At 36.9% G+C, this 12,776-nt stretch overlaps 1 protein-coding gene across 1 annotated transcript in view; it reads right to left on the reverse strand.

Moving 5' to 3' along the window:
- The window catches only part of LOC139943819 (uncharacterized), a 101,931-nt gene that overhangs the window by 16,280 nt on the left and 72,875 nt on the right, over positions 1–12,776 (reverse strand). The window contains exons 59-73 of the mRNA XM_071940645.1: positions 12,377–12,493; positions 11,757–11,888; positions 10,957–11,076; positions 9,754–9,885; positions 8,716–8,826; positions 7,874–7,993; positions 6,917–7,033; positions 6,272–6,394; positions 5,679–5,795; positions 4,924–5,046; positions 3,599–3,715; positions 2,707–2,829; positions 1,915–2,031; positions 986–1,120; positions 429–542 (exon numbers count right to left, since the gene is read on the reverse strand). Of these exons, the coding sequence (XP_071796746.1) occupies positions 429–542; positions 986–1,120; positions 1,915–2,031; positions 2,707–2,829; positions 3,599–3,715; positions 4,924–5,046; positions 5,679–5,795; positions 6,272–6,394; positions 6,917–7,033; positions 7,874–7,993; positions 8,716–8,826; positions 9,754–9,885; positions 10,957–11,076; positions 11,757–11,888; positions 12,377–12,493 (1,818 nt within the window). The remainder of the gene's footprint in view (positions 1–428; positions 543–985; positions 1,121–1,914; positions 2,032–2,706; positions 2,830–3,598; positions 3,716–4,923; positions 5,047–5,678; positions 5,796–6,271; positions 6,395–6,916; positions 7,034–7,873; positions 7,994–8,715; positions 8,827–9,753; positions 9,886–10,956; positions 11,077–11,756; positions 11,889–12,376; positions 12,494–12,776) is intronic.

The raw sequence follows: 12,776 nt of genomic DNA on the forward strand, positions 1-12,776 counted from the left end.
CAAACCCCTTAATAATAGTGTCTTGCTTAGGGACACAAGTGTAAAGAGTCCGACTCAAACCCACACTCTGCTGATCCGAAGTATTATGTATAAGAACCAAGTAGGATTTGAAACTTTGCATGGTGGAAATACGATATGAAAAGGTTTGCGATAAACACCATGTTATGACTATCACTATAAATGAGCTGCGGTGGTGCTGAATAGAACCGTTGGTTTCAACTCAACGTTTCGATTGGTATGCTCTGATCGTCTTCTGGAGAAAGCAGAATTTATTTACCCTTGACAAAACCAATGATATCTGCAAGTCCCAACAGTTCTATTTTGTATTTCAAACAATCTTTCGTGATATATCAGAAGAAAAAAAATCAATAAAACTCAAGAAACTTCAGAGACAGATGACTTTGTCTTCAAGTGCTATGGATACTCACTTAATTGGCACTGGGTACCAGCGAACTGTTCTGAGCATGAGCAGGTATACACGGAGTGCATCTGATCGAAGACACAGTTACCACCGTTGCCACAGGGAGGTGAGCACAGCGTAACTACCAAGACAAAACAAAAACAACCGATGATACCTTAAATCAGATGGGATTTGGCAGGTGTTGGATTTTTTTTTAGTGCTTCGGAAGGGAACTTTAAAAAATTGCAACAGCTTTTGTTCCCCAGCCTATGGTTGGACAGACAAACGACAGACATACATCAAAAGACAGAATATGAACGGGTGTAAGACAGAAAATAAGGCTGTCATTATTCCCATTATAAGCAAAATTACATACAGTATCTTAGCATGGTTTTAAAGAGACACTTCACACAAAGAAGGTAAGCACAATTAAGTTCTGCTTACCAGAATAAGGAAACCAGCCAAATAACCATTCCACAGGTTCAATTTCTTACAGATTTATTCTGCTAATTATCATTCAAGAGTAAAATATAATTTTTCACACCAATGGGATAATTAAGTGTATGATTGGGGCCAGGTACTCACCTTGGAGATGACAGTTGCTTCCCTGCCATCCAGAGGTACACTGACATCGGTAACCAGTACCGACTGAAGCATCTTGTACACAAGCCCCGCCGTTCTGGCAAGGGTTGTTTGTGCACACAGTTACAGGTGGTATAACTGGGATAAAGAAATATATAAACAACTGTTAGCCCAATCCAGCCCGACCGACTGTCGCTCCGCAAGTAGCGCTAATTTCTGCATAACAACAGACATTCATTATTTTATGTCTTGCAAAAATCCATATCCAAGGAAATGTGAATTTACAATGTAAATATTATAGTAAACTATGCCAGGAGTAAACCTTGTGAAAATGTCGCTCTGACAAGAAACATCATCTAAATTGTTTTGTGCAAATTGGGCCATGCAACTAATTGAAAAGTTGACAATTTATTTTACTTCTCAAAATTTTACAAAAGTAAGGTTTGAAAGTTTGCATGAGTAGTAGTCCTCCTTGTTAACCCCCGGTTCTTTGCAGAACCACCACTATTTAAAAAAAGATATCCACACGGTGTTACCGAAAACTTAGTTATACTTTTTAGAGTTAAAGCCATGATACACATGAAAAAGTTCACAGATTTACAAACAATTTACAGGGTTTACAGAAGGTAATGGTGAAAGACTTCTCTTGAAATAGTGTTCCATGAAATGCTTCACTTTTTGAGAAAACATGAAAACAATATCAATTCTCGATAGCGAGAATTGCGGATTTATTTTAAACACATGTCATGACACAGCGAAATGTGCGGAAACAAAAGTGGGTTTTCACGTTATTTTCTCCTGACTCAGATGACCGATTGAGCATAAACTATCACAGGTTTGTTATTTTCTATATAAGTTTTGATACACGAAGTGTGGGACTTGGACAATCCTGTTATAAGTGTATAATGGCTTGAAATAGAAAATATACTTACAAGTCTCGCAAAAGGTTCCGCCAAAGTTTGGCCGGCAGGAGCAGACAAATTGATTTGGGTTGTTGTTGTTGATTGTACACAGACCGTTGTTCTGGCAAGGATTTGATGCACAGGCAACTAAATTACCACGAGAGATAAAAAAACCCAAAATATTAATAGTAACAATAATTTATTGATTTATATTGCGCCCATTCCATTAAATGTACACAAGCGTACACAAATAACCAAGAAACAATTATATAAACAACAATAGCAAAAGTGCAATGGTTAAAATGGTAATAACAGCAAAAATCACAAAACATAACAAATTGTTTAAAAGTAGGGAAATACCATAAGTAATAACACAAGACCCTTTCAAAAATTAGGATAATAAATATAGAGATAAAGAATATCATTTATTTATTTCCTTTATTTACCCAGGGTAAGCCAAATCAGTAAAGCAACTGGTTTCCATTTAGGCCCTGCGAATATAGTTTCTTCACTTGAAATGCCCTGTATTGCTTTATCGCGTGAAGGCCCACTCAACAGTATTTTTATCACTTCCTGGGGTATGCGATTTGTCCTACACGTTCTGTCACTTTGGTTGCACCATAGTTGTAAGTTGCTTTAGAGGCTGGTTATAACATCTTCTTTAAAAGTCTTATGGTCGTGATGGATATGATATCTGTGGTGGTAATGCGTTCCACTCTATATTAACTGTTTTGGTGTGAATGAACAATACCCCTGGAAGTGATACAAACACGCGGTCAGGTATACAGTGCATTGAGGGTTAAGTCTCGCATGCTGACTTACCAACAGATGTACAACGTGTCCCTGAGTAGCCCAAACGACATTGGCATGTGAACCTAGTACTGTCTACGTTACTGCACGCACCACCATTCTGACATGGGTTGCTACTGCATGGTGTCGGGGAAGCTGTGGAAAGAGTTAACCAAGAATAGCATGAGTTGCTTTTTATCACTTATCAATCGTTGTATCTATTAAAGGCAGTGGACACTATTGGTAATGACTCGAAATAATTATCAGCATAAAACCTTACTTGGTAACGAGTAATGGTGAGAGGTTGATAGTATACAACATTGTGAGAAACGGCTCCCTCTGAAGTGGCGTAGTTTTCGAGAAAGAAGTAATTTTCCACAAATTTGATTTCGAGGTCTCAAGTTTAGAATTTGAGGTCTTGAAATCAAGCATCAAAAAGCACACAACTTCGTGTCACAAGGGTGGTGTTTTCTTTCATAGTTATTTCGCAACTCCGACAACCACTCGAGCTCAAATTTTCACAGCTTTGTTATTTTATGCATATGTTGAGATACACCAAGTGAGACGACTGGTCTTTGGCATTTACCAACAGTCTCCAGTGTCTTTAAATTCTTGCAAGGGGAAATTGTCCACTGTTATTAATCTGTATTTTCGGAAGTACTCAGAAGCAAAAAAACACACAAAAGACAAGGCTCTGTGCCACTTTCAAAATGAGTCTCCTGTGTTCAAATTTTAAGTTGTTTCATTATGACTGTTCTGCAATTTTTAAATAACTTATTGTTCTTGGGGGTTTTTTTTCTTTATTTTTCTTGGTGATATTATTGTCAATTATAATGTGTGTCGATGTTTTGCAAAAAAATGGAACCAATTCTTCAGAAGAAAAAAAACCCAAAACATAAAACCGATGGAGCTGACTGCAACTTACCAAACTGACAGTTGTGTCCAGTGTATCCTGTCAAGCAGTCACAGAAGTAGTCCGAAGGATTGTTGTAATTGATCATACAGGTGCCTCCATTAATACATTGACTGGGGTTGCAAGCACCTGTTGAAGAACAAAAAAAGTAGGAAAAAAACTTCAACTTGTGTTTGCATACTTCACTGGTCCTTAAATCATTTCTTAAACCATCTCAGCTCCCTATGGGAGTATTCAGCCTGTGCTGCCAAATGTGTAGCAGATTTCTAAACCATCTCAGCTACATAAGGGAGTATACAGCCAGTGCTGCCAAATATGTTGCACGCTCAGCTCATCAATCAAAAGAACCATCTCTGCCCTTACAGGTACCCATTTACCCCTGGGTGGAGCAATCTTATGGTTATGTGTCGTGCTCAGGGACACAAGATCAAGACCGGGATTCGAACCCTGCTAAACAGAAACACCCAAGCTTGAGTTCGGTGCTCTTAGCCACTTGGCAACAACACCCCATAACTTGTACTATAACTTTCATTTATGCGAGGTGTTTGCTGGATCGAAACCTGTGAGAGACTTACTAAGTACCCTCCACCAACCTGCCCAAACAATGTTGTTAACAAAGATGGGGCAGCTTGTAGGATCTTCCCCCCTGAATTTCCAAAGAGCATCGTCAAAAAACACAGCATCAAACATTATTTTGGTTATGACAAGGCCAAGAAACCAATCTCCATGAAACAAACTTTCATTCAGGTGACACTGTCTGGTGATATCTGTCAATACTGCTTTCAGCTGGTTCCACTCACTAGGTGAACTTTTGAACTTGTCTCCTCTCTCGTCAAAAGCCCTTTAATCAAAGCCGTAGATTCAACATTTCCAAATCATCCCCCTCTCCAAGTATTTCTGCTAGAGTTACATCAATGTAGTCATTCAGGGGCCGATTTCACAAAGCAATAAAATTCATCGCAAGAAAACCGACAGTAGTACCACAGTGATTTGCATAGTGACGATCACACTTTTACTGAGACAGGGAGGCCTACCTGGCGCAGCTATAGGTGGTCTGCCTACAGGGAAAATTCGAGGCAGAGGCCGCCCTAAGCTGCGCTGGATAGACAACATCACAAAGTGGAGTGGATGAATTGCATCAAAGAACTGAGACAAGCAGCGATTGAAAGACACCAGGTGATGGCGGCAACTCCCCCATTTAATTTGAGGACGAGGCGGCCACGGACACAAGTCTATGCCGAATGATGATGACTTTACTTTAATTTGTAGTTAAGATCAACCTAAGCTCTTTGTGAAATCGACCCCAAGATTAATGAGACCTTGGTCTTGAAACTTACCCAGAGTCTGGCAGTTAGCCCCCATGTATCCCACTCGACAGCTACACATGTAGGATGACGACCCAGTGAGTGTGCACGTACCTCCGTTTAAGCAAGGGTTATTACTGCATGGTGTTGTGATGGCTAAAACATGGATAACAATAATTAATATCAGCAATCTTATAAAAAAATATGTATTGTTATTATTTATTTTTATTTGACCAATACAAAACCAACCAAAGTTACAATAGTACAAGACAAAACAAATAGGGGGAAAACAGTTTTTTTTCTTTTTTGTGCTAAACTATCTCCACATAGTCAGTAATTAGCCTTAATGGAACACGTTGCCTTGGATCGGTCGAGTTGGTCTTTGAAAAGCGTTCTGCAACTGTTTGTTATAAATTGCATATGGATAGAAAGATGTTGTAAAAGTAGAATATAATGATCATCACAAATATACCCAAAGTTGCTTGGTTTGGTTTTCTTTTTACCTCTTTGACTAACACAGTCAGCCATTTATGGGAGTCAAATTTTTGACATCCATAAATGGCCGTGTTAGTTTGCGACGTAAAAGGAAAACCGTGAAATTTTGAGTGATACTTGTGCGGATCATTATATTCTACTTTTAAAACATCTTTCTAACCATATGCATTTCATAACAACAGTTTCAAACACTTTTTATAGACCAACTCCTCCGATCCAAGGCAACGTGTTCCTTTAACAAATTTTGAAAAAGTTATAAATATACAAAATACTGAAAGACTTAAAGTACTTACCAACTTGACATCTGTCGCCGGTGAAACTCTGTGTACAAGTACAGATTGGATTCAGTACATTGTTTCCAGTTGTACTGCACTGTCCACCATTCAAACACGGACTGGGATTGCATGCCACTGTTGAAGAAACATGGTTAGTAATTTTTATTTTTTCTAATTAGTGCGGAGTGATCTTAACCAATCAGCCATGAAATGCAACACAGTCACTTGTGGCTTAAAGCAAGCTATTGCACACCAGACATAATGTTTAAATCTTACTACAAATTGCCTTGAGTTCTATATTGTCTATCTGCTTTCTTCAATGAACCTCTCCAGGACAAACTCTTGGTGGCGCTCTATATTGTGATTTCTACTACAAGGTTAGGTAATAAAGGTGCCAAAAAAAACTGAACAGAAATGACAATATTTGTGGTAGCAATTATGTTGCGTACATTCCCTGTGTAGCCATTCAGGCTTTTTCTTCTACATTGACTAACCTCTCTGGAGAAAACTCTTGGTGGCGCTCTATATTGTGAACTTTACCACAAGGTTAAGCAATAACGGTACATTTAAAATGCAAAAATAACTGAACAGAAAGACATTATTTATTTTACCTATTATGTTGCATACATTCCCTGTGTAGCCATTTCTGCAGTTGCACACATACGATGAAGTCCCAGTTACAATGCAGGAGCCTTGATTTAAACAAGGATTGTTGGTACAGGCGGTAGGCAAAGCTGTCGAAGAAACAAAACATTGATTTGAAAATTATTGTTTTGAGTTATTTTCAGATGGTACTTAAGATTCAAGAACGAACAATGTTTGGTTTACACTCCAGTGCTTTGCAAAAGGAGAAACAAATTTAGTACAAACAACAAAGTATTTTCACAAATATTTGTTTTGATAAAAGAGCTTGCAATTGATCTTTAAGCTTAGAAATGCTTTATCAATGAAAAATAAGTAATGACAACTAAAGAATATCAAACATAAAAACATAAACCATAATTATTATTTTTATAAATTTTTTCTTTTTTTAAGGCATGATATTCGGTCCTTTGAAAAAAAGTAGAACATTTTTTTCTAATAGACATTTCACACAATTCAAGACACATTTTTCAAATTTGTCCATGGGAACAAAACCATTGGAAATTAGACTTAAGTAGGAAGACTATCATCCATGTCTCACTTGGCTTTTGGTGTTTTAAACTAAACGCAACCCCAAAGGATATAAAATTACATGAAATGAAATTTGAACTTACGTGTGTTACAGTTGGTCCCAGTCCAACCAAATTGACATGTGCAGCGAAACTGGTTGGGATTGTTCTCCATCTGTGCACAAGCACCACCATTCTGGCACGGATTGTTGGCACAAACACCTGGAAAAAAAAAAAAAATTTTGGTGGTTACAAAAATTAGCGCTGGTATACTCTTTCCACTTAAGGGAAAATAGATATGACAATATTTTACAAAACAAGTGTACCACTTTGCATCCACCATTTTAGCAATCTTCCAAAATGGTTGTATATTTATTTATTTATTTTAAGTACTTCAAACCACCCCAAAAGTGTACCTAAATGTGAACTGACATGTAAGCTTATACTGAAGACAAATTAAGCTCATTTAAAAAAAAAGTGATCACCCTAAAAATTTAATCAAAACTTTCTCTTCCGTCCATGTTTTAAAATATGAGAGTAACTGAAACATGTACAATTCTAGTCAATAGTTATTTCTAGTATAAGCCTGCAAGTTCATTCCCATGTTGAAACATGTTTTGGGTGGTTGTAACAAAAGTTCCAACCGTTAGAAAAACTGATGTTATGGTAAAAATTGAAACACTTTACTGTGTTCTTGTCATTGAATTGCATTTTATTTAAAGTTGTGTCTCCTACTATGTTTTATTTAATTTGATAGGTACTTTTTGTTTATTTCCCTTATTTATTTTTATTTTTATTAAATCAGATTTCTTTTGAATGTTCTCTCTTTGAACAAAATGCAAAATGAACACGGGTCGATTTCACAAGGAATTAAGACTAGTCTCAAGTTACTTGTCCTAAATTAAGACTAGACTTAAGTTTTTAACATCTCCTAGGACTAGTCCTAACTCTTTGTGAAATCGACCCCTGAAACACCAACAATAAATACAATTAACTTGCTCTCATAACATTTCCAGGGAGCCAGTTATTTTTTAAAGGGATAGTATGGAGCGAGTTTCTTACTGAGAATGAGGCACGTCGATCCGGAGTAGCCTGGGCGACAGACACATGTGAAGCTTGATGACCTGATGAAGCATGTCCCACCATTGGTGCATGGATTCACAGTACATGGTGTTATCATAGCTGTAAACAGAGAAGAGGAACAGAGTGTGTTTATAAAATTCAGACTTATGGCAGCTCTATTTGTAAAAACCAATTTATGCAAGTCGCTAGACACACAAGGCCTGAAAGGCCACTTGTGTCACTTTTGTTGAGCCGTAGTTTTTAAGTTGCTTTAGAGGTGGATTATAACGGCTCCTTTAAAGGTATTATTATCCTTGATGGATATTATGTATTTTTAATCTGTTTATCTTAAATTATCCGGCATTGTTCTTACTTGATTAATTTTTTAATAAATGACTTTGATATAGAAGAGTTTGCGGTAACACCATGTAATGACTATTCTCTAAATGAGTTGGGGTGGTTCTGAAAAGAACCATTGGAGTTAAACCAACGGTTCTTTTCAGAACCACCCCCAACTCATTTAGAGAATAGTCATTACATGGTGTTACCGCAAACTCTTCTATATCTTATTTCCACCATGCAAAAATTCAAATCCTAATTAAATGATCTTGGTTGTTTGTAATTTTCTTACCATTTTTAATCCGTTTTTCTTAAATTGGTCTGTATTAGCTTAATATTTGTTACCCTCTGTGGAGCTCCCCGGGACCCTTTGAGGTTAAGGGCGCTATATAAAAGCCGTTTATTATTATTATTATTACTATACCCCCTGTAAGTGATACCAAATGTTTCAGAGCACCCTCACGCAGTCAAAAATACTGCTCATTCCTAATTCATGGACTCACATATCTCACACGTACTCCCCGTGTAATATTGGTTACACTGGCACGCAAACTGGAAATTGTTGACTCTGTTGCATGTACCCCCGTTCAGACAAGGCTGGGATATGCAAGGATCTGAGAAAAAAGAGGATAAAAAAACAAAATCATTGATTTATTTACAATTCTGTTGGTTAGTCAATGCGTCAAATGTGCATACATCTGCTGCCCGTGCAAGGTTTTGCTACTTTCGGCTCAAAAGCTTGCATACGTTATTTGACTGGGGGAAAAAAAATTTCCTCATTCAAAACATTTCACATGACAGAAACTGATATTTCTGAGAAGAAAAAACTCCCAAAAGGGGATATAAACACCAAGCGAACGACTCGCAACTGTTCGCACAAACGTTTTTTATCTGTGGAACGATTGGTGCGCATTACGCGATGCCAATTTTGGCGGCGCCCTGAAATGAAGATGGCACGCACCATACGCAGTATTTTTTTAGACTTAGTTTTTATAGTTTTTGCTGTATTATTTTTATTTTCTACATTATTTGTTCAACTAATTAACTTTATTACTTTAAATCTTCATTATAAATCACCGAAAATACAATGTAATTATGTTTGTAACAAAGAAATAATATAGTATGCTTGTCCGCCATTTTAAAAACCACTCGCCAACACCTCAGAAGTATGTTCACCTACAGTTGCCAATGTTCGCCAACGGTGGCAGCACACAACTCGTTCCACTTGAAATTGTTGGCGAACGTGCGCAACTGTTGGCAACGTTTGCGCTAGTGGAACGCACCCCTGGTAACTAGATGACAATACTTATTCTAGTCATTGAAAATCAGCCGTTAGTTTGGTAGGGATTTGAACCTATAACCTTGTGGTTGCAAGTCCTGCAGTCTAAAGCCTGGTTCATACTTCCTGCGAATGCCAAGCGAATTTTGGTGATGCAACAATCGGTATGCGCTCCATTTCCCTTTGTGACGCAATGAAATTCGCATCGCACGAAGCATTAAGTCCTCTTTATGTAGAGCATTGAACTAGCTAATGAACTTACTTGATGGTGGAGTGCTGCACTGAATTCCTGTATAACCCGAGACACATTGGCAGAAGTACACGAATGTGTTGCCGTTTTGCTGACTGGTGCATCGGCCTCCGTTCAGGCACGGATTGGATACGCAAGGATCATCTGGTTGGACAAAAAATAATAATAATCATATATAAAAAATTGTGTACATTCGAAGAAATATCCTTAATTCAATTTCAATTCACTTTATTATCCACAGTGGGAAATTCATTTTTGCCTTTCATACAACAAATTTACAAAATTTACATATAATTATTATCTACCATAAAACAGACAAAAAACACTACAAGCCCTCTTCAGACAACTTAATGATTGTCCATAAATTCATAAAGAACTTCCAAGAACAGCTGCATTTTCTCTTTTCTTCTAAGTGGTCTGCTTTACCTAATGATGTTAAAAACTCTCTTCTCACTGATAATTTCAACATTTTTAAAAGGAAACTAAAAGTTGTGGTACTTTCCCACTATACCCTTTTCTGGCAATTTTGTCAACAATAAAAAAAATTATCTTGTCTGTTGTTTCTTGTTGTCTTGTGTCCATGTTTTGATTTTTTGTAGTTCATTAATTTGTGTCTTGTTTATTTTGCATGTTTGCTTGTTTGTAAATTTATTGATTGCTTGTCTGTTTGTCCATTAGACTTTTTGTTATGTGAAATTGTTTGTCTTTTCGTCTCTTATCCTTCCAAGTTTGACTGACACGCCTCTTGGTGACAGTGCAGGCACTTTTGTCAGTCCTGGCAAATCTGGATTGTTGATGTCTTTCTGTTGTCCTCAGTCGTGTAGTACTTTGTTTTCTCATTTACTGCCTGCCCCCCCCCCCCTTTTTTAAATCTAGATGTATCTCCCTTCTTTACTGATTTTCCATTCTTGATGTATGTATTTTTATATTTAATGTTTTTAAGAGTTTTGTCCTATTTGTATTTATATGTGAAATTGACAAATAAATAATACTAAAGATAATAAAACATTAAAGGCAAAGTATAGCTTTGGTTTTTGGTTCCGTTGTTTCAATTCTATAAAACTCCTATAAAAATATAGATTTGAACACTAACCTGCGAATATTTCATTTCAAAAGGTGGTACAATTTATTATAATGTTTTTTTGTAAACACTTAAGCCAGTCTGAAACTTATTATCCATTCATCTGATTGGAGTTAGTTGAGAGTACTACTTACTTCTCAGCTCACACCTGTTCCCAGAGAAACCAGCGCTACATGTGCAGAAGTATGCTGTGACATCCTGCTGATTCCTAGAGCATTGGCCACCGTTGAGACAGGGTTGAGAATTACATGGATCTGAAAATAAAAAATAAAAACAATAAAAATAATAGCAAAGATGTTGTAAATTGACCCAATCACCTGACGTCATAAAAAATTGGTTGTGCCAATTTGAAGGTCTGATTCTCCACTACATTCTGTGCAAAGCGATAATGAGTGACGCAGACCATATGTTCGAGTCTCAAAGTGAGTGCAGTTAATGACTCCCTTAATGTCAGACCGCGGGCAGACTGTGACTGCACATAACCTTAAAACAATGGTTTCACAATATGACAGTAACCAAGATTCTAGTTTAATGCTCGACCTTAGCGAGTACAGTCAAGTCCCACTACCAGCATACTGTAAATATTCATAACTGAAAGGAAATCAAACAGTTTGAAAGCTAATTATTTATTGCATCATTTTGCCTTTTTCAATCAGGGAGAAAAAATGCAAAACCAGGAGACAAACTTATTTGAATAAAACAAAATTGCAAGAAAGTTAATAAAACAAATAGAAGCACATTTTTAAAATAACATTATGAAAGAATGAAGATGTAAAATTTGAATTATTTTCGACTTATATGTACACCCTTTTGGAAAGATTCGCACACCTTTCTGGAAAGATTTAAAATGGAAGGAAAACAAATAAATTTCCTAAATTTACAAGCATCTCAAGGATTTTCAATTATTTCAATTAAGTAGAAAAAAATATCTTACTTTGTGGTGGAATGGTGCACCGTTCTCCAGTGTAGCCGACAATACATTGGCAAACATATACAATGACGCCTTGACGAGACTGGGTTTGGCAAGTGCCTCCATTCGTGCATGGATTGGATATACACGGATTAGCTAGGAAAGAAAAACAATTTAATAAATGTAAGAACTATGCAAGTGAAACCGAACTGGCAAGGGAAACCGTCCTGTTCTGAACAACAATTTCAAAATGTTTCCAATGATATCATAGCACCAAACTTAACAAAACTAAGTAGTTTATTTTAATTTCTCTCCAGACATTTTAGATTGAAAAAAGGCTGGTGTTTATAGCTGGTTTCTTTGGCATTAAGCAACTAAAAATATTTATATATTTTTTCCTGGACAGGATGCCAATCCATCACAGGTTACTCCCATGGCTCTTGTTGGTATCCAGTTGTACTCCTGGGTGTAGAGAAGCAATTATATTAAAAGTGTCAGGAATGACCAGGCCAGGATTTGAACCCACATCATTTACAAATTACAGAACTTGAGAAATTCTTCCTTTTTTCAGATTTTGCGTAAACACTTATTGTTACAGTATCTTTTGGGTTTGTGCGTGTCAAATCAAGACATATTTTTCGTACCAGTTTGGCAGTTTGTCCCAGTATAGCCGTTGACACAGTTGCAGAAAAAGCCAAAGTTGTTTTGGTTGAGAATTGCGCACACTCCGCCATTCAGGCAAGGGTTGGACGTACACGGATCTAAAACAGACAAAAATAACAACCAATGAAACACGGGCAGATTCTATGTATGAATATTCATAAGATAAGTTAAACAATAAGTCCTGCTCATTGGCTCATTCCATTTAATCCAATGAATATTCATTTTCACGCTTGTTAAACAACACCCAAGTAGATCCTGGACAGTAAAGTTTTGATCATTTCATTTCATTTCATTTATTCTAGCTGTGAAGCCAAGGACTCTCAGAAAAGCCAAGAACCCAATGGAAAGAAGACAAGGAAGTAAGTTTCAATTTTGGAGGTG

Source organism: Asterias amurensis, chromosome 11 (genome assembly GCF_032118995.1).
Source record: "Asterias amurensis chromosome 11, ASM3211899v1".
Lineage (NCBI taxonomy): Eukaryota > Metazoa > Echinodermata > Asteroidea > Forcipulatida > Asteriidae > Asterias > Asterias amurensis.